At 37.9% G+C, this 22,151-nt stretch overlaps 1 protein-coding gene across 1 annotated transcript; it reads left to right on the top strand.

Annotated features, from left to right (window-relative positions):
• The first annotated feature begins 1,296 nt into the window (after window positions 1–1,296).
• LOC145089159 (uncharacterized) lies at window positions 1,297–17,978 on the top strand. Its single transcript, XM_079027638.1, has 7 exons — window positions 1,297–1,679; window positions 1,797–2,128; window positions 2,171–2,395; window positions 2,453–2,637; window positions 2,719–2,794; window positions 16,936–17,202; window positions 17,362–17,978. The coding sequence occupies exons 1-7, from the start codon at window positions 1,297–1,299 to the stop codon at window positions 17,976–17,978; spliced, it is 2,085 nt and encodes a 694-aa protein (XP_078883764.1).
• Window positions 17,979–22,151: the final 4,173 nt, after the last annotated feature.

Genomic DNA, 22,151 nt, shown 5'->3' with positions numbered 1-22,151 from the left:
GCACATCAGAATTCTCATAGAAATAATGTAGTATAACACATAGCATAAACATAGCATACATACACTAACACATAACTCTGATTACCTACTCAAGGTAAAGTATAGTGAGAAGACTCACCTCGTGAATATCCAAAGCTAGCAAATCCCGAAGTCACTCGTGCTCGATCCGCCGAGCTACAATCTCCCTATAACATCGTACATCTCTTATTAACACTTTATCTTCTAAGTTTGACTATCCCTAAGAAGTCAAACATGGTTCAACTCTGGTCAACGGTCAACGGTCAACTTGACCGGACTCGGCGAGTGCACAAGGGCAACTCGGCGAGTCTAGACGTATCCGCCGACTTCATAGGATTCCCTTCTAACTCGTCGAGTGCTTCCCCTGACTCGACGAGTTCCACCTGGGAGAGTCGCGGGGCCACCCCGACTCAACTCGCCGAGTTTCAAGAACAACTCGGCGAGTCCCAGATTGACTCGACCATCTGCCAAAACCTTTCCAACTCTCTGCGACTCACTGAGTCGCCCATAACTCGGTCAGGACTACACACTGGGTGTCCTCAAGGACAATGTTCAAGCGACTCGTCGAGTCTGTTCATCAGACTCGGCGAGTCCATGCCATGCACCAGCTAAAACTGGCCTTAGCGGTCAGATCCGTTCCATCCATTCATAGATCTGGCCTTCCCAAGCTTATTTGTCACGTAAAGTCTCAGTCTTGGTTGCCATGCAATGCGTACAAGGCTTATTTTGGGGAAACAACCTCTAATATGACCACCCTAGCTTCTAACTCAAAAGGATGGACATAAAGCTAGTCATATGGGGTCTCCTGGACCTGCTAAAGCCGAGTCCCCTCTCAAAACACAAAATAATCAAATCAATAATGATACCTGGAAATCCGGGCTGTTACAAGTCGATTAATCTATCTGTCTGAAATAACTCTTTAGGGGTCGGATTTCACCACTGATAAACCCTAAGTAGGGAACGGACAAATAGAGTCGATTTTTTAAGAGTTCGTCACTATAGCACTATGAGGGATTTCTTGTTCTCTTCTTGTATTCTTTTCATATTATGTTTGAGAGATTCTAGATGTCTTGAGTACTCCAGTTATTGCTGTTTTTCTTTGTATGCTTCTATATGTGGCTGTTTTTCATGATTTTCTTGAATTGGTATTGATTGTCTTGGGCCCCGACAAACGTGGTGACCATTTGGACTTTAAGTCAATACTCGAATATGTTTTTGTTTCATTTCTCCTTCTTGATAGTTGGTTCCTGTTGTTTGTTTTGTGATTAATCAGTTGTTATGGCTGGTTCTACTGATCCTCCTAGTGGAAGTGGAAAGGATGATCAAATTAATTTTGATGATCCTCTATTTGTCCATCCTTCTGATAATGCTGCTGCAACAATTATTACAATAAAACTAACTGGTAATGAGAATTTTAGACTGTGGAGAAGTTCTATGTCTAGAGCCCTTAAGGCTAGAAATAAACTCGGTTTTGTTGATGGAACTTGTAAGAAATCTGATGTTGATGCATCTAAACGAACTAAATGGGATAGGGACAATGCGGTTGTTTGTTCTTGGCTCTTGTCGTCTATTTCTGATTCCATTTATCAGAGTCAAGCCTATTTTGATGTAGCTGAGGATATTTTGAATAGTCTTTTTGAAACTTATAACAAGTCAGATAGGTCTGTTGTTTTTAATATTCATCAAAAAATAAATACTTTTAAACAAAATGGAATTTCTCTTTCAGACTACTTTAATAGACTTGACACTCTTTGAAAAGAATTTGATGGTCTTACTAGTCTCACTGAGTGTACATGTGAAGCTGCTGTTAAACAAAAGGACCACTCTAATCTCATGAAACTTATGCAGTTTCTTAGTGGTCTTAATGATTCATATAGTCAGGTCAAGAGTCATATTTTACTTATGGAACCATTACCTTCTGTAAAATCTGCTTTTCCTATATTGTCTAGAGAAGAGTCTCTCCAAAGAAATGGTTCTTTAGGTTCTCTTCAGTCGTCTCAGGCTTTATCTAAGTCTCAGTCTACTGCTTTCAATAGTAGATTTAACAATAGATTTAACTCCAACAGTTCTAATAAAAATAAGAGTCAAATTGTTCAATGCAAGAATTGTGGTATTAAAGGTCATTCAATTGATAAATGTTACAAAATAATAGGATATCCAAAAGATTTTAAGCAGAAAAATGACTTTAATAATCAAAACTCTTTTTCTGTTAATTTTGCTACATCTTCTTCTGGGAGTTCTAGTGCTCCTAATTCTACTGATTATGTTGGAGATTCTAAGTTTCATCAACTTACCAAGGAGCAATACATCAAGTTTTTGCAACTTATAAATGATAAGCAAGGTAATGAGGAAGCATTTGCTAGTGCTAATATGGCAGGTACTTGCTTATTCCAAGCTTTTAATTCTTCTATTAATTCTCAAAATTGGATTGTAGATTCAGGGGCAAATCAACATATGATTGTTTCTGAATCTCTTCTTCATGACACTGTGGATGTGTCACAATTGAATCTTCTTGTCAGTCATCCTAATGGTACTTCTGCTAAAATAGAAAAGATTGGTAACATGAATATGTCTAACTCCTTAACTTTGTTTGATGTTTTTGCTATTCGAGACTTCAATGTAAACTTGTTGTCTATTCATAAAGTTTGTAAGGATAGTAATTATAAAGTCATTTTTAATGAACATGGTTGTAAAATTCAGGGTTTACAATCAAAGGAGATGGTGGGGAATGGTAGTGAGTCTGGAGGTCTGTATTACATGAATAGTGAACCTTCAGGTAATTCTTTTAGGGTTAATAATTCCTCATCTTTTTGTTGTGTTTCTAAACTTACTTGGCATAATAGGCTTGGTCATCTTTCTGATCAAGCTTTGTTTTCCTTAAAACAAAAACTTAATTTTAAAAATGATATTCTTCCTCCTTGTGATGTGTGTCATAAAGCAAAACAAACTAGAGAATCTTTTCCTGTTAGTCAACATGTATGTGGGGTCCTTATAGAGTGACCACTGTAGAAGGATGTCACACCCCAAAACCAAGAACGGCGGAAACGTTCTGGGGCGGAGGACGTCATGTAAGTATCACAACACAGTAAATGTAAATAAGCAAACAACATCATCCATTGCATTAAATATATAATTTTAATACAAGCGTGTTCTGTACATTATAGACACCAAAAATAACGTATATCAAAGTAATAAGATGAGTCTTGAATGCGCTCCATCTTCTCAAAAGCTGGCCTCGGTACCTGTCTACTGATGACCTGAGAATACAAGTTATTTTGGAAGAGTTTATCAGCATTAAGCTGGTGATTTCATAAGTATTTTAGTGTCGGTATTTGTCATTCAAAAGTGTTTGAACATGTATCAAGTATAAGTTTGTAAAATGTATGTAAAAGTTTGCAATTGTTTGTAAAAGTTTGAATCTCTCAGAAAAACCTATATTTTCTATTAAAGTAGCCTTCTACCAAGGCTTAACTGTTTTGTATGCTCGTTTGATGTAAAAGTGTGTAATTTCCCAAATGTAACTATCATTTAACAGAATATAGTTTGTACATAAACGTTTAAGTGAGGTTATCACTAAAAATATGTAATGGGTAAATTATTGTAGTACTGTAGTCTTGTATTATAAGAACTACTGTTGTACTAACTACCTTAAACCGGATTTATATTAAGGCATTACGTGATAAATTGCACCATACTATCGACTAGTAACAACGACAAATGAATGGTCGTAATAACGGAATGACGTTTGGCACCCGCAGACCTGCAGGTCCGGCTGTAGCTAGCAGCAAGGTGTAGGATTGTCAATCCAGTATAGATCTATACGCAAACTCACGCTCTCCCTTCAAGAGAATTCTGGCTACAACTCGAGCCATGACAGTTAAGTCATGCTCCGATTTAAATCACAATAATAAAGTATTCATGTATATGTACTGTTTCTTGTTCTAGTATATGTATATGTATTGTTTCTAGTATATGTATATGTATTGTTTCTAGCATCATTGTATATGTATTGTTTCTAGTATATGTATATGTATTGTTTCTAGTATATGTATATGTATTGTTTCTAGCATCAGTGTACATGTATTGTTTCTAGTATATGTATATGTATTGTGTTACCCCGATGGTAACTAACTATTGATGTACTGATAAATATGAATATGGAAGTACTTTTATGTCTATACATGTGTAACAGCCCGGAATCTCAGGTATTATTAAATTATGTTTTGGGGTGATTTAAGAGGGGACTCGGCGAGTTGGAGCCTAGACTCGCCGAGTAGGATCGCAGACTTGGTCGCGGGATCGCGACTGGACTCGATGAGTCCAGATATGGACTCGGCGAGTCGACGCTGTTTAGCGGAAACCCTAACCGTTCAGGTTTGGGACGTATAAAAAGGACTCATTGGCCGTCATTGTTCATTTTAGCCTACTGAGAAGAACCCTAAATCGTTTGTGTGCATCTGGAGCAAGGATTATAGGCCATTGTTGATTATAGAAGAGTTGTTGTGCAAGGAGGAGAAGAGTCTTGGCTAAAGGAACAGTAAGGGATTCGAGTTCTGCGGTTTGGGGACTCAGAGAGTGCGATATTCAGGTAATATTTCGGATTCTTTCTGTATTGTTGATGTGTGCATGAATTTAGGGTTTATGGAACCCAATTGGTGATTAGATGGATTAGTATATTGTTACCCAAACGACTATAACCCTGTCTTAGGACCTTTAGAGGTCCAGAAGGTCCCATGCTTGTGTATTTCGGGACAAAACTTATCTCAGGAAGCAGTTTGATCGACTGCATGGCATGGACTCGCCGAGTCCGATGAACAGACTCGGCGAGTAGCTTGGAGATTGTCTGGAACTCGTCGAGCTGTTCTTCAGACTCGGCGAGTGGAGTCGGGGTGGCCCCGCGATTCTTCCACGAGGATCTCGTCGAGCCAAGAGGGATACTCGACGAGTAGAAAGGGAACATCAGGGGAAGTTGGGGAGGACATCTAGACTCGCCGAGTCGCCATGGTACTCGCCGAGTCCGGTCGAGTTGACCGTTGACCGTTGACCAGAGTTGACCTAAGTCTGACTTCTTAGGGATAGTCACACTTAGAAGATATATGTGTTAATGAGATATGTGATGTTATAGGGAGGTTGTAGCTCGTCGGATTGTGCACGAGTGATTTCAGGATTTGCTAGCTTTCAGCATTCACGAGGTGAGTCTTCTCACTATACTGTACCCGGAAGGGTTTGACTGTGTGACCGGAAGGTCAGATACGATATGTGATATGTATGCTATATGTGGTAAGATATTTGTTATATGTGCTATGTATGTTATGTGGGCCGGAAGGCAATATGTTATGGGCCGGAAGGCGAATATGTTATGGGCCGGAAGGCGTGGTGTTGATGACCGGAAGGTCAGGGCCTGGAAAGGCGTATGTGCGTAAGTTGTATATTGGGGAACTCACTAAGCATTTATGCTTACAGTTGTTATGTATGTGTTTCAGGTACTAGCGAGGACCGTGGGAAGGCGCCGGCGTGATCGCTACACACTGAAGAATGCTTTTATGATCTTGGGATTTTGAATATTTGTATTTGACAGAATACTTAAACTATTTATGCCTTGTTTTGAATGGAAATAATTATATTTTAAAAATGAAAAATTTGTTTGAAAATTCGCGTTGTTAGAACATGTATATATGATATATAACTAATGTTGAAACGACCTTCGGATGGTCACCCGAAATCCCACCAGACCACATCTCAGTGCGCGAAAAGGAAATAGGGCGGATGGCCTTCCTAAGCCTTTTAAACATTACTTATATATATATATATATATATATATATATATATATATATATATATATATATATACATATATGGGCATGCAATTTATAAGAAGTAAAACAAAGTTTAATAAAAGCATTTGATAAGTAAAAAGAGTTTGTAAAACATTTGAAGTGAAACAATTTGATAAACAGTTTGAACAGTGGTAAAAATCGTTGTTTTCCTAGTTATTAATCACATGTGATTAAATGCAATCACATGTGATTGAAGCAATAACTATAAGTATTTGACTTGTATCCCCCCCCCATAAAGTATGTAAAACATTTAAAATCATTTCAAAGGTTGATTCAAGGGGTATGAACTCACTTGTGGTGAGTCGTTTGAATTGATGTATCGGGTACCGTGCTAAGTGTCAAACGGAGACTTGTTCACACGTTCGAGCCTAGTTATCATATAATAAGCATATATATAACTAATTAGCCACATAATAACTTAACAAAGTAAGTTAACACAATTAGGAACATGTAAACACTCTTATGAGTGTTTAAGGTTCAAATGGTTGCATCTAAGTTGCTACGGGACAAGGCAAAAGGGTTTGAAACATCAAATGGCCTTGCATAGGAGTTCACCACCCAACAAACCCCACACCTTGGAGCTTAAGGCCGTAAACTCATGGGTTTATGGCCGTGAACTCCTCAAAGGGTGGTTTTGGGTGTTTTATGGTGCTATCTTGATCCTAGAACACTCCTAGCATTGTTGGAATAACACATGAAGTAGTTTAAGGCTCTAGAATACTCCATGGTGGAGTTTTCGGCCTAAAGTCCTCTCACCCTAGAGTTTACGGCCGTAAACTCCTATGGGGTGATGGCTTTTAATTGTTTTGAGGCTCTTAAACATCAAGGATGGCTTCCATGAATTTATCTAAGGCTAATGGGGACAAGAGGCACACTTTTGTGCCTTCACATGGAGTTTACGGCCCAAGATATGTTCCTTGGCCGTAAACTCCTTTCAAGGAGTGGTTTTTATGTGTTCTACACTCCATTCTAGTCCCAAGTATGCAAGGTAAATTGTCTTAAGGCCTAAGGTGTGCTTGGAATGATTTTTAACATAAGAAAGAGGGGTTTACGGCCCAAGATCTTTTCCTTGGCCGTAAACTCCTAAAATTCTATCATTTTGAAGTGTTTTCAAGTCCAAAACAAGCACAAGTACTAGTGGTTAAAGTCCTAAGGCTCAAGGAGGCAAGTTAGGGCATGTTTGTCCCTTAAAAAGGGGTTTACGGCCCAAGAAGGTTCCTTGGCCGTAAACTCCAATAACTTGTGTTTCTTGGCTGCTTTTTGGTCCATAAAGATCATACCCTAACCCCTAAACAATTTGTCTAACAAGGAATCGGGACTAGGAAGCCATTTGGCTCCGTTTTGGAGTTTACTCCCCAAGAACGTTCTTGGGCGGTAAACTCACGGATCTTGTATTTTGGACATATAATTGATGTTATAAAGCATATAACAAGTATTAAAACACGTTTAGGAAAGTAGACTCACAATCCGGGATGAAAACCCGAAGATCCGTCAGAGAGAATTGGCTTTTCTCTAGTTGGAATTGTGAAATATGAATTAATTAAATTCAGAAATCTATTTATAGTCCTGGAATAATTTGACAGAAAATATTTTTATTCCAGAAGTCGGACTATAACATTATGAAACTTAAAATGTTCAAGTTTCACAATTACAGGAGCATCCACTCTCCTGATACGTCCAGAAACGTAAACCCTAATGTACACAAACTTGTTCGGACAAGTCTGAAATTTATAGAAACTGGACTAGCTTCTATTGAATAGATAATGTTCGTACAATGGAAATTTCGGGTTGTCACATCATCCCCCCGTTAGAAGGAATTTCGTCCCGAAATTAGAATTTAAGTAAATAAGAAGTTACAAATAACTAAGCGAAAAAATGAGGATATTTCAGTTTTATCTGATCCTCGCGTTCCCAAGTGAATTCTGGTCCTCGCTTGGCGTTCCAGCGAACCTTCACGATCGGGATACGGCTTTGCTTTGTCTGCTTGACCGCACGGTCCATGATCTCTACAGGTTCTTCCACGAAGTTGAGGCTCTCGTTGATCTCGATCTCTTCGAGTGGGATTACGAGAGTCTCGTCGGACAGACACTTTTTCAAGTTAGATACGTGGAATGTAGAATGTACGTTACGAAGTGTGTCGGGTAGATCAAGTTTGTAAGCTACGGGGCCGACTCTTGCGAGAATCTCGAAAGGCCCTATGTACCTAGGATTAAGCTTCCCATGCTTACCGAAGCGTATCAAGCCCTTCCAGGGTGAGACTTTGAGAAGGACTCGGTCTCCCACCTAAAATTCCAACGGTTTTCTGCGTTTATCAGCGTAGCTCTTTTGTCGGTCTCTAGAGGCTTTCAATCGTTCACGAATCTGAACGATCTTCTTTGTCGTTTCCCGAATGATTTCCGGACCAGTGAGAGTACTGTCGAAAGCTTTCCCTCTCGCTAATTGGGTATCACCCACCTCAGCCCAGCACAGAGGGGATCTGCACTTTCGGCCGTAGAGAGCTTCAAATGGTGCTGCTTTTATGCTCGTGTGATAACTATTGTTGTAGGAAAATTCGACGAGGGGTAAATGAGTATCCCATGATTTTCCAAAGTCAATTACACAAGCACGCAACATATCTTCTAAAGTCTGGATTGTCCTCTCACTCTGTCCGTCAGTCTGTGGATGGTAGGCTGTGCTCATGTCCAGCCTTGTTCCTAGGGAATGTTGCAGTGATTGCCAAAATCTTGAGGTGAACCTACTATCTCGATCAGAGATAATGGATATAGGTACACCATGTAGTCGTACGATTTACCTAATGTATGTTCTCGTAAGTTTCTCCATCTTGTCGGTTTCTTTGATAGGCAGGAAGTGAGCAGACTTGGTCAATCTATCAACGATGACCCATATGGTATCAAGTCCACCCGTCGTCTTGGGCAACTTGGTTATGAAATCCATAGTGATCCGCTCCCACTTCCATTCTGGAATCTCTGGTTGTTGCAGTAAACCAGAGGGCTTATGGTACTCGACCTTTACCTTTGCGCAAGTAAGGCATTTACTTACGAAGGTAGCAATCTCTGCTTTCATATTAGGCCACCAGTATAGCTTTTTAAGATCCAGATACATCTTATCTGAACCTGGGTGGACGGAATACCGAGTGTTGTGCGCCTCGGTCATGACTAAGTCTCGAAAACCACCGTGTTTCGGTGTCCAGATCCGATCCATGAAGTATAAGGCTTCGTCACCCTTGGCTTCTAAATTCTTGTCCATTCCTCTAAGGGATTCACTCGTCACATTTTCAGGTTTCATGGCTTCAAGTTGGGCCGCCTGAATTTGGTTAGACAAGTGTGAATGGATTGTTATTGATAGTGACTTGACCTTGCGACCAGAATATTCTTTCCGACTCAGGGCGTCTGCTACTACGTTGGCTTTACCCGGATGATAACGAATTTCGCATTCGTAATCACTGAGTAGCTCGACCCACCGTCTTTGTCTCATGTTGAGCTCCTTCTGATCGAATATGTGTTGTAAACTCTTGGGGTCAGTAAAGATAGTGCTCTTCGTTCCATACAAGTAATGTCTCCATATCTTCAGGGCAAACACCACTGCTCCCAGTTCAAGATCGTGTGTCGTATAGTTAACTTCGTGTGTCCTCAACTATCGGGAGGCGTAGGCGATGACCTTACCTCGTTGCATCAGAACACACCCAAGCCCTTGGTTCGAAGCATCACAATAGACTACGAAGTAGTCTATCCCTTCGGGGAGAGATAGTATTGGCGCGGTGCACAAGGCTTGTTTGAGCGTTTGGAACGCTCTTTCTTGTTTCTCTTCCCAGTCAAAGGCCACGCCTTTCTGGGTCAGGGTTGTAAGAGGTTTCGCTATTCGGGAGAAGTTTTGAATGAATCTGCGGTAGTAGCCAGCAAGACCTAGAAATTGACGAATTTCTGTCGGCGTCTTGGGTGCTGACCAGTTCTCAATGGCTTTAATTTTGGATGGGTCCACGTGGATTCCCTCTTCGCTTACCACGTGTCCTAAGAATTCGACTCTTCGGATCCAAAATTCACATTTCGAGAACTTCGCATAAAGTTTCTCCGTTCGTAAAGTTCCTAAAACTAGTCGGAGGTGATCGCCATGCTCTTCCTTACTTCGGGAGTAGATCAGGATGTCGTCAATGAAAACGATGACGAACGGATCCAAGTAAGGTCGGCATACTCTGTTCATCAGGTCCATGAAAACTGTTGGCGCATTGGTCAATCCGAATGGCATCACCACGAACTCGTAGTGTCCGTAACGAGTTCGGAAGGCTGTCTTTGGAACATCCTCCTCTAGCACTCGTAACTGGTGATATCCGGATCTTAGATCAATTTTGGAGAAATAGTTCGCCCCTTGCAGTTGGTCAAATAGATCGTCTATGCGAGGTAGAGGGTAACGATTTTTGACCGTCAGTTTGTTGAGTTCTCTGTAGTCGATACACATACGGAATGATCTGTCTTTCTTCTTAACGAACAAGACCGGTGCTCCCCAAGGTGAGAAGCTTGGTCTTATGAAGCCCTTGCTGAGTAGTTCGTTAAGTTGACCAGATAGTTCCTGCATCTCTGCTGGTGCTAATCGGTAGGGCGACTTGGCTACTGGGGTAGCTCCTGGGACTAAGTCGATACGGAACTCGACCTGTCGTTGCGGAGGTAATCCAGGTAGTTCTTCTGGGAAAATGTCGGGAAAGTCGCTCACTACAGGAATGTTCTTGAGTTCTTTCGTTTCGAGGTTCGTGTCGACGACGTGAGCAAGGAATGCGTGGTATTCTTTGCGCAGATATTTATGTGCTTGAATACTTGATATAATGCGAAGACTCGCACCAGGTTTGTCGCCGTAGACTATAAGAGTTTCGTTAGACGGAAGGTTTAGTCGGACTGCTTTCTCGAAGCACATGATGTCGGCGCGATGTAGACTCAACCAATCCATGCCGATGATGACGTCGAAACTTTTTATTGAGACCGGCATGAGGTCGATTGGGAATGAATGGTTATCTAGGGTTAGGATACATCCTAAGTATATGCTACTGGTGTTTTCTGTTTTGCCATTAGCCATTTCTACTGTGAATTGTTCTTTAAGTGCGTGTGGTTGTGGTTTAAGCATGCGAGCAAATTTGTGGTTTACAAAGCTTCGCTCCGCTCCACTATCGAACAGAATGCATGCATAGGAGTTATCAAGGAGGAACGTACCAGTCACCACTGTCGGGTCAGCGACTGCTTCCCCGTGGCCTATAGCTAGTACCCTCCCTGCTCCTCCAGCATTTCTTGCTTTGGGGCAGTCCCTCTTATAGTGGCCTATTTCGCCACATCCATAGCAAGTTGGGCTCGCGCCAGAGCCAGGGACTTGCGTGATCGGTTGCGCCGGGAATTTACAGAAACGGACGGTGTGTCCTTTCCTGTTGCAGTTAGAGCACTGCATTTCACAGCAGGGGCCGTTGTGGTGGAAGTTGCATTTGTTGCACTTCGGCAAACTTCCAGCATACTGCTTCGTTGGAGCAGTAGTAGCAGGGGTTACTGCGGCATGTACAGCCACAATTTGCTGCTTCTTGGCAGCTCGCTGCCTCTTCTTGTCATCCCAGAACTTCCGCTTGGTGTCAGCGGGTTTGGATGGTTCTGAGATGGCTAGGGTTGTTGTGGTTGCAGGGGTTTTGACACCATGGTCAATGAGTCGCTATGCCAGTCGCTTGGCACTGTCGAAGGTAGCGGGGTTTGATGATACAACATTCCCCTGATACGGAGGAACTAGCCCCCATATGTACCTTTCAATCTTCTTCCCTTCAGTGGGAACCATATTAGGGCAGAGGGCCACCAGTTCGCTAAACCGGGCAGTGTAAGCGATAATGTTGGTGCCCTTCATGGTCAGGCTCCAAAGCTCCTGTTCCAATTTCTGGATCTCGCCCCTCGGGCAGTATTCCTCAATCATGAGGTCTTTCATCGTATCCCAGCCTATGTCGTTGGCCACGACGAGAGTTAGAGATTTAACGTGGTTGTTCCACCACGTCAGTGCCTTCCCTTCGAAGGTGCATGCGGCATATTTGACTTTGCACGCAGCAGGGCAAGAACAAATTTCGAAGACAGATTCAGTCTTCTCGAACCATTGCGAAAGAGCAATGACTCCGCGGGTCCCATGGAAGGGTTTCGGCTTACAGTTGGTGAAATCCTTGTAAGAGCACTCTCTCGAGCGCACAGGAGTTTCAACCGGAATGGAGTTAACCGGGGTTCCACCTCTGCTAGCATCTGATGAGTGATACTGAGCCATGGCAGTTGCCACTGCTGCAGCTACGACAGCGTTCAGAGCTACAGTATCGATGACCGCAGGTGGAGGAGGCGGTGGAGGTGCTGGATTATTCCTAGTCCTGGGAGATTTGCGAGGAGGCATCTTTCAACTATAAGTTTATAAAGATGAGAAAAATGGTAAGAATCAATTTGTAAGTAATGTGCGAATGACACATGGACTAACTAACCATGGCCCAACAATTGAATGAGTGTTTGTGTTCATAACCAGAAAGATGTGTAGGGAAATCCAAATGTAAAGATTCATCCCCCAGAGTAGGTAGTTGTCAATAATACTGGTATTACTGATGTAACGAGTTCAATGAAAATTGACCTAACAGTAGGTCTTACATCATACCATACAGAAAGTTTGACAGTTCTTAGATTCCTAATTAGAGTACTGAAAGTTAGGAATATTTTACAGATAAGTGCTACTTAGAGCACAGATGTTAAAAGACTAGTCCTTAGCCCAAAAGATAATGATGTACCATACATCATCTAACGGCAATGAGTATTCCTCGGGAGAACCCTGAGGTCTCTCATTTGACGTACCACCTCTTGAAGGTGTCGTTCATGAGCCCTTTGACGAGCTCGAAGTTCCATGACCTCAGCTTGAGAGGCAACCAGACGCTGCTGCAGAGTTTCATTGGTTCTCCGGGTCCGTTCCATATCTTCTTCGAGACGGCGAATGCGGACTGTGTTGACACCAGAGTTGGCATCAATCTCCACGACTCGGTCGATGGCTGCTCGACCTTGCTCGACATTACGAGATATCCTACGGATAAGGACAGGTAGAGCTCGGTCAGCAGAGCCGCCATCGCTGACGTTGTAAAAGGTTCGGTCCCCAAAGTATGGTAAGGGTTGACCCTGTTCGTCACTCCAGCGATTCAAGTTATCTACCCACAAGGGAGTGGGACCTAGAAAAGCTGGTCGAGGGTTGTTGTTCGGGGCTTGACCTACTGGAGGTAGGTTGTTGTCTTCGGGCTCAGAGTCCGATCCATCTGAGAAGCCTTCAGCTTGATGATCATCCAATGGAATTGGGTGTTCATCGTTAGACTTCGCTTCGAGCCATCCTGCGTTGCCTTCATTTGGAAAGTACGGGTCGCCGTGATGGAATCCAGCCATCTAAATCTACGCGAGAAGAGAGGTATAAAGATATAGTATACAAGTAGTTGGTAGTACAAAATACACCTATAGTATTTTAAGTTTAGGTTCTATTGAATCTTCTTGTGGTATTGTTGGTAAGTTTTTAGACTTGTTAACACATCACAACCATTCTAGGGCATATGCTAATCACTCCTCGGACCAGCATAGTTGATCCGGCTATGCCATTCCCAGGACTGACCATATATCCCCGAGCTTACCTGTGATATTTAACAATCGTAATACTTTTGTTCTTGTCGTTGTGACACTGGTTTTAGTATGAATGTAGACTAGTATACTTAATTAAATATTTTAGTATTTTAAGTATAGACTCTTGGTCAGAGTGTTTTAATCCCAAATGGGTTTATATTTTAGTATATCTTTTATGGGTTGATACACTTGATTCACTATAAACAATGCTCTGATACCAATCTGTCACACCCCAAAACCAAGAACGGCGGAAACGTTCTGGGGCGGAGGACGTCATGTAAGTATCACAACACAGTAAATGTAAATAAGCAAACAACATCATCCATTGCATTAAATATATAATTTTAATACAAGCGTGTTCTGTACATTATAGACACCAAAAATAACGTATATCAAAGTAATAAGATGAGTCTTGAATGCGCTCCATCTTCTCAAAAGCTGGCCTCGGTACCTGTCTACTGATGACCTGAGAATACAAGTTATTTTGGAAGAGTTTATCAGCATTAAGCTGGTGATTTCATAAGTATTTTAGTGTCGGTATTTGTCATTCAAAAGTGTTTGAACATGTATCAAGTATAAGTTTGTAAAATGTATGTAAAAGTTTGCAATTGTTTGTAAAAGTTTGAATCTCTCAGAAAAACCTATATTTTCTATTAAAGTAGCCTTCTACCAAGGCTTAACTGTTTTGTATGCTCGTTTGATGTAAAAGTGTGTAATTTCCCAAATGTAACTATCATTTAACAGAATATAGTTTGTACATAAACGTTTAAGTGAGGTTATCACTAAAAATATGTAATGGGTAAATTATTGTAGTACTGTAGTCTTGTATTATAAGAACTACTGTTGTACTAACTACCTTAAACCGGATTTATATTAAGGCATTACGTGATAAATTGCACCATACTATCGACTAGTAACAACGACAAATGAATGGTCGTAATAACGGAATGACGTTTGGCACCCGCAGACCTGCAGGTCCGGCTGTAGCTAGCAGCAAGGTGTAGGATTGTCAATCCAGTATAGATCTATACGCAAACTCACGCTCTCCCTTCAAGAGAATTCTGGCTACAACTCGAGCCATGACAGTTAAGTCATGCTCCGATTTAAATCACAATAATAAAGTATTCATGTATATGTACTGTTTCTTGTTCTAGTATATGTATATGTATTGTTTCTAGTATATGTATATGTATTGTTTCTAGCATCATTGTATATGTATTGTTTCTAGTATATGTATATGTATTGTTTCTAGTATATGTATATGTATTGTTTCTAGCATCAGTGTACATGTATTGTTTCTAGTATATGTATATGTATTGTGTTACCCCGATGGTAACTAACTATTGATGTACTGATAAATATGAATATGGAAGTACTTTTATGTCTATACATGTATATATGATATATAACTAATGTTGAAACGACCTTCGGATGGTCACCCGAAATCCCACCAGACCACATCTCAGTGCGCGAAAAGGAAATAGGGCGGATGGCCTTCCTAAGCCTTTTAAACATTACTTATATATATATATATACATATATGGGCATGCAATTTATAAGAAGTAAAAAAAAGTTTAATAAAAGCATTTGATAATTAAAAAGAGTTTGTAAAACATTTGAAGTGAAACAATTTGATAAACAGTTTGAACAGTGGTAAAAATCGTTGTTTTCCTAGTTATTAATCACATGTGATTAAATGCAATCACATGTGATTGAAGCAATAACTATAAGTATTTGACTTGTATCCCCCACCATAAAGTATGTAAAACATTTAAAATCATTTCAAAGGTTGATTCAAGGGGTATGAACTCACTTGTGGTGAGTCGTTTGAATTGATGTATCGGGTACCGTGCTAAGTGTCAAACGGAGACTTGTTCACACGTTCGAGCCTAGTTATCATATAATAAGCATATATATAACTAATTAGCCACATAATAACTTAACAAAGTAAGTTAACACAATTAGGAACATGTAAACACTCTTATGAGTGTTTAAGGTTCAAATGGTTGCATCTAAGTTGCTACGGGACAAGGCAAAAGGGTTTGAAACATCAAATGGCCTTGCATAGGAGTTCACCACCCAACAAACCCCACACCTTGGAGCTTAAGGCCGTAAACTCATGGGTTTATGGCCGTGAACTCCTCAAAGGGTGGTTTTGGGTGTTTTATGGTGCTATCTTGATCCTAGAACACTCCTAGCATTGTTGGAATAACACATGAAGTAGTTTAAGGCTCTAGAATACTCCATGGTGGAGTTTTCGGCCTAAAGTCCTCTCACCCTAGAGTTTACGGCCGTAAACTCCTATGGGGTGATGGCTTTTAATTGTTTTGAGGCTCTTAAACATCAAGGATGGCTTCCATGAATTTATCTAAGGCTAATGGGGACAAGAGGCACACTTTTGTGCCTTCACATGGAGTTTACGGCCCAAGATATGTTCCTTGGCCGTAAACTCCTTTCAAGGAGTGGTTTTTATGTGTTCTACACTCCATTCTAGTCCCAAGTATGCAAGGTAAATTGTCTTAAGGCCTAAGGTGTGCTTGGAATGATTTTTAACATAAGAAAGAGGGGTTTACGGCCCAAGATCCTTTCCTTGGCCGTAAACTCCTAAAATTCTATCATTTTGAAGTGTTTTCAAGTCCAAAACAAGCACAAGTACTAGTGGTTAAAGTCCTAAGGCTCAAGGAGGCAAGTTAGGGCATGTTTGTCCCTTAAAAAGGGGTTTACGGCCCAAGAAGGTTCCTTGGCCGTAAACTCCAATAACTTGTGTTTCTTGGCTGCTTTTTGGTCCATAAAGATCATACCCTAACCCCTAAACAAGTTGTCTAACAAGGAATCGGGACTAGGAAGCCATTTGGCTCCGTTTTGGAGTTTACTCCCCAAGAACGTTCTTGGGCGGTAAACTCACGGATCTTGTATTTTGGACATATAATTGATGTTATAAAGCATATAACAAGTATTAAAACACGTTTAGGAAAGTAGACTCACAATCCGGGATGAAAACCCAAAGATCCTTCAGAGAGAATTGGCTTTTCTCTAGTTGGAATTGTGAAATATGAATTAATTAAATTCAGAAATCTATTTATAGTCCTGGAATAATTTGACAGAAAATATTTTTATTCCAGAAGTCGGACTATAACATTATGAAACTTAAAATGTTCAAGTTTCACAATTACAGGAGCATCCACTCTCCTGATACGTCTAGAAACGTAAACCCTAATGTACACAAACTTGTTCGGACAAGTCTGAAATTTACAGAAACTGGACTAGCTTCTATTGAATAGATAATGTTCGTACAATGGAAATTTTGGGTTGTCACAAAGGATTTAGATATTTCTTGACCATTGTGGATGATTTTACTAAAGCTACTTGGGTATATTTGTTAAAATCAAAGGATGAAGTCTATGATTGTGTTTTATTGTTTTTCAATATTCTTTTAAATCAATTTGAAGTTAAAATCAAAACAGTTAGGTCAGATAATGGGACTGAGTTTTTAAATAATAAGATGAGACAATTGTTTGAATCTAAAGATATTATGCATCAAACTTCATGTGTTCACATTGCACAACAAAATGGAGTTGTGGAGAGAAAGCACAGACACATTTTAAATGTTGCTAGGTCTTTAATTTTTCAATCAGGTTTACCTCTCAAGTATTGGGGAGAGGCTGTTTTAACTTCTGTTTTCTTAATTAATAGAAATCCTACTTCTGTTTTAAAAGGTGCTTCTCCTTATGAACTGGTTTACAAATCTTCTCCTATTTTGGATAGACTTAGAGTTTTTGGATGTTTATGTTTTACAACAAAATTAAATAATTTGGACAAATTTTCTGAAAGGGCTGATTAATGTATTTTTCTTGGTTATTCTTCTGATAAAAAAGGATATAAAGTTCTTAGTCTTGACTCAAATCTTGTTTTTGTTTCCAGGGATGTTAAATTTTATAAGTCTGTTTTTCCTTTCAAGCTCAATTCTTCTTCACTTACAAATAAATATAATGTTCCTTTGAGCTCTAGTGATCCTTTTTCCTATGATGATTCTTTGCATTCTAGTTCTTTACTTGATAGTTCTAGTGTAGATAGCTTAAGAGAGGGCCATCAGTTGGATGGTGCTAGTGCAGACCAATATCTGGATGAGACTAATCTCTTTGATGTCAGCAACCAGACTGGGGAGGCACATGTGCCTTCTTCTGGTGAGACGTTTCCTAGTCCTTCTTCAATGTCTGAGGAAAGCGGTCAAGATAATACAAATTCTCGTGAGAGTGGTCAATCTATTAGGGCTACTAGATCTGGTCGTACTGTAAATTTGCCTGCTAAATTTAGTGACTATATTGTGGAAGGAAAACATAAGTTTGGTATCGAAAAAACAGTTAACTATTCCTTACTGGATAAAGAAAATCTATGTTTTGTTTCAAATCTTAATAAAACTGTTGAACCAAAAGAGAGTCAGATTTGGATAGTTCTGATTGTGTTGTTAATATCACTGAATTTTAAAAACTAATTGGAAAATTAATTTACCTGACTATGACACGCCCAGATATTTCGTATGCTATTCACATTTTGAGCCAGTATATGCATAAACCATATATGTCACATTTAAAAGTAGCATTTACATTGCTAAGATATTTAAAGAGTTGTCCAGGTAAGGGTATTCATATAACAAAGGATAATTCTATGAATATTATTGCTTATGTAGATGCAGATTGGGCTAAATGTTTATTTAGTCGCAGGTCTGTTACTAGTTTTCTAGTTTATTTTGGGAATTCGCTTTTATCTTGGAAAAGTAAGAAACAGAATATTGTTTCTCGTTCTTCAACTGACTCTGAATATAGAGCATTAGGCTCTGTGGCTTGTGAAATAATTTGGATTTTAAAATTGTTGTTTGACTTTGGTATTAATGGTTTAACTCTAGTTAATGTTTTTTTGTGATAATGAGTCAGCTATTAAATTAGCTCTAAATCCTGTATTTCATGAAAAGACTAAGCATTTTGAAATAGATCTGCATTTTATTCGTGAAAAGGTTGAAAATGGAATTTTGAAAATAAATAAAATTAGTTCTTTAAATCAAAATGCAGATATTTTGACAAAGTCGTTGAGTATTTCACAGCATGAATATATTTCTAATCGCCTTGGTATGATTGATGTTTTTAAAAGTTAATAAAATTTTTATGAATTAATGATCAGTTTGTGGGGGGGGGGGGGTGTTGAAATAAGTATCCTTTATGTCAAACTTGTCATTAATTCTTAAGAGGGTAAGTTGTATATATTTTATATTTGTGTTGGGTGTGTTGTGTATTTTTCATACAGGTTTCCGGGTTTGCACGCAGGTTTATGGATTGCTCCATGGAGCTATGTACCCGGCATATTTATTGTGTTTTGTTTGTGGATTTGTATGTAAGTCGATAGATATCATCTAATTCAGATTCTCTCTTCTCTCTCAAGTTAGGGTTTCAGTTTAGAGTTCACGTGTAAATCTAGAATATATTCTTTCATAGAGTTTTCTGAGATTCATGTAAACATTCGAGTGTGAGTATATTTGTAGAGAGGTTTCTGATATAAGTAAATGTTTGATCGAATTGGTTTATAGTGAATAAACTGTTCAAGTTGAGAATTGTTAGTGTTCTTTACTTTCTTTACATATATATATATATATATATATATATATATATATATATATATATATATATATATTACATGAGAGAAGAGTACGTTAGGGCCTTACCAATGAGGTCAAGAAACCTAAGTCAATAGCATAAACTATCAGCCTAAGTAATAAACAAATATATGAAATGCATACAACCATATCACATATAGAAAGCAAAGACTAAGTAATACATGACTTGAAAAATGTTTTGCATACAGACTTGACGCAACATATACAATCTACGAGACCTAACAACTTACAAAAAATATCATAGCTCAATTCGAGCTACCAACACTGTTAGATATATGTAAAGGTAATATTATGCCATAACTCCCTAAATTTTGAAAAATTAGTTAAGTGGTATATAAAGTTTTTTTAATCAAGTTCTTTCTAAAAAGTAATAATAAAGTTTTTAGAAAAAAATAAAAATCAACAAATTGTAGAGAGGCAACTTGTTTGAGAAATATGATTACATACAGGTTTAAATAAGTATCCTTTATGTCAAACTTGTCATTAATTCTTAAGAGGGTAAGTTGTATATATTTTATATTTGTGTTGGGTGTGTTGTGTATTCTTCATACAGGTTTCCGGGTTTGCACGAAGGTTTATGGATTGCTCTATGGAGCTATGTACCCGGCATATTTATTGTGTTTTGTTTGTGGATTTGTATGTAAGTCGATAGATATCATCTAATTCAGATTCTCTCTTCTCTCTCAAGTTAGGGTTTCAGTTTAGAGTTCATGTGTAAATCTAGAATATATTCTTTCATAGAGTTTTCTGAGATTCATGTAAACATTCGAGTGTGAGTATATTTGTAGAGAGGTTTCTGATATAAGTAAATGTTTGATCGAACTGGTTTATAGTGAATAAACTGTTCAAGTTGAGAATTGTTAGTGTTCTTTACTTTCTTTACATATATATATATATATATATATATATATATATATATATATATATATATATATATATATATATATATATATATATATATTACATGAGAGAAGAGTACGTTAGGGCCTTACCAATGAGGTCAAGAAACCTAAGTCAACAGCATAAATTGTCAGCCTAAGTAATAAACAAATATATGAAATGCATACAACCATATCACATATAGAAAGCAAAGACTAAGTAATACATGACTTGAAAAACGATTTGCATACAGACTTGACGCAACATATACAATCTACGAGACCTAACAACTTACAAAAAATATCATAGCTCAATTCGAGCTACCAACACTGTTAGATATATGTAAAGGTAATATTATGCCATAACTCCCTAAATTTTGAAAAATTAGTTAAGTGGTATATAAAGTTTTTTTAATCAAGTTCTTTCTAAAAAGTAATAATAAAGTTTTTAGAAAAAAAATAAAAATCAACCAATTGTAGAGAGGCAACTTGTTTGAGAAATATGATTACATGATGTTTAATTTTTAACTTAGATGGATCTTTAAAAGCTCAAATATAATTTAAATATGAAATTTAACATGACATATCATGGAGATTATATGAACCATCCTTACATAATAACTGTATAAAGCAAGGATAAATAACTTCGTTGAATTTTTACCAAGCTTGCATGCAAGACTTAAAGTTAATACATGGTGAACAACATATGTTCTATGAATAACTATAACTTATATTTCAGATGAACATTACAAGATATTTGTGATTACGTTTGAGTCACAGATTTCAACATACACCTATCATCTTTATTTATAGACTAGAGAAGTACATTCAAGACACTAGAACATGGATAAGTATCGCGGACCAACATCCACACCTAGCACGCTTTACAAACAAAATATAAACAAAAGATATTATCTAATAAAAAAATGAGATAACTATTTTGTTGTGATGCAAGGCACATCAGATTCCGTTCATTCCAAGTTACTGTCAAAAATTTATCTCCGGTCCACGTCCAATCTATTCTTTACATCAACTCAACATATCACAATCAAAACAAAAATATTCACTTAGTTGTCAAGGTCCACTTCATGTACCAACACTTCCAATGAAACATATACAATAATTAAGATATTAAAAATAGTATAAATGTTGATGTTTCTTTTCATGTTAAGGTAGGGAAAAAGTCTATTTGTGGAACTTGGGAGAATAACTTTGATGAGTTGTCAAAGTATATTACAACTTCTCCTATTTCAAATCCTAATATGGTGCGAAGTGGTTTCATCTTCCAAATAGCTCGACACATGTATCCACATTCAAATATGTTTCTTAGGCCTTTGGACATAATGTTGATGCATTATTGTTGTTATTTAAGTGTTTTATTTGTATTGTAATTTTTTAATTAATGTTGTATTCTGGTTTTCAGTTTATCTTGTAATTGTGTGATATTGGAATATATTCAATATTAATATATATTTGAAGGTATTTATAATATCTATTTATTGGTATACTTTTTTAAAATAATACATAAATTATAAATAAATATTTTGAAACATTTAATCTATGTGATATATAATAAGGATAAAAGTTTTATTATTTAATAATGAAATATATAAATAAAATGAGATAAAAATGAAGGCTTAAACTTGTAACATGTAAGGGTTATAAATTAAAATATATATTGTTGTTATGAAAATAAACCACAAGAAATGGTAAAGACGGTGAGCCCCATTCAAAACGAACCTACTTTTATAAAACACTAGGTGTATGATCCGTGTATTATATAGGTTTATAAAAAAAGTTTAGTGTAAAATTATAAGTATCATATATTTTTTATAGTAATAATTTTACATAAATAAAAAGAATATAATAACTAAAGTAAGTAATTGAATAACAATGTACGATATTTAGAAGGTTTTAAAACAGTTATTATGAAATTTAATAAAATGATCTACTTTACATATATAAATCTCACTAAAATAAATTTAAGAAAATAACAAGTGGAAAAAATAATTCAAAATTTTTTAAAAAATAACATGTGTCAAATTCAACGAGAACATGATATTTGGTAAAATTGATTTTCATTTATTATGTTAGATTATTATGTTATATTATCAATCCAACT

Source organism: Lactuca serriola, chromosome 2, assembly GCF_051521515.1.
Source record: "Lactuca serriola cultivar US96UC23 chromosome 2, Lser_US96UC23_V15, whole genome shotgun sequence".
In the NCBI taxonomy this organism is placed as follows: Eukaryota; Viridiplantae; Streptophyta; class Magnoliopsida; order Asterales; family Asteraceae; genus Lactuca; species Lactuca serriola.
The sequence above is the reverse complement of the archived record's forward strand: the minus strand, read 5'-3'. Positions and strand labels throughout refer to the sequence as shown.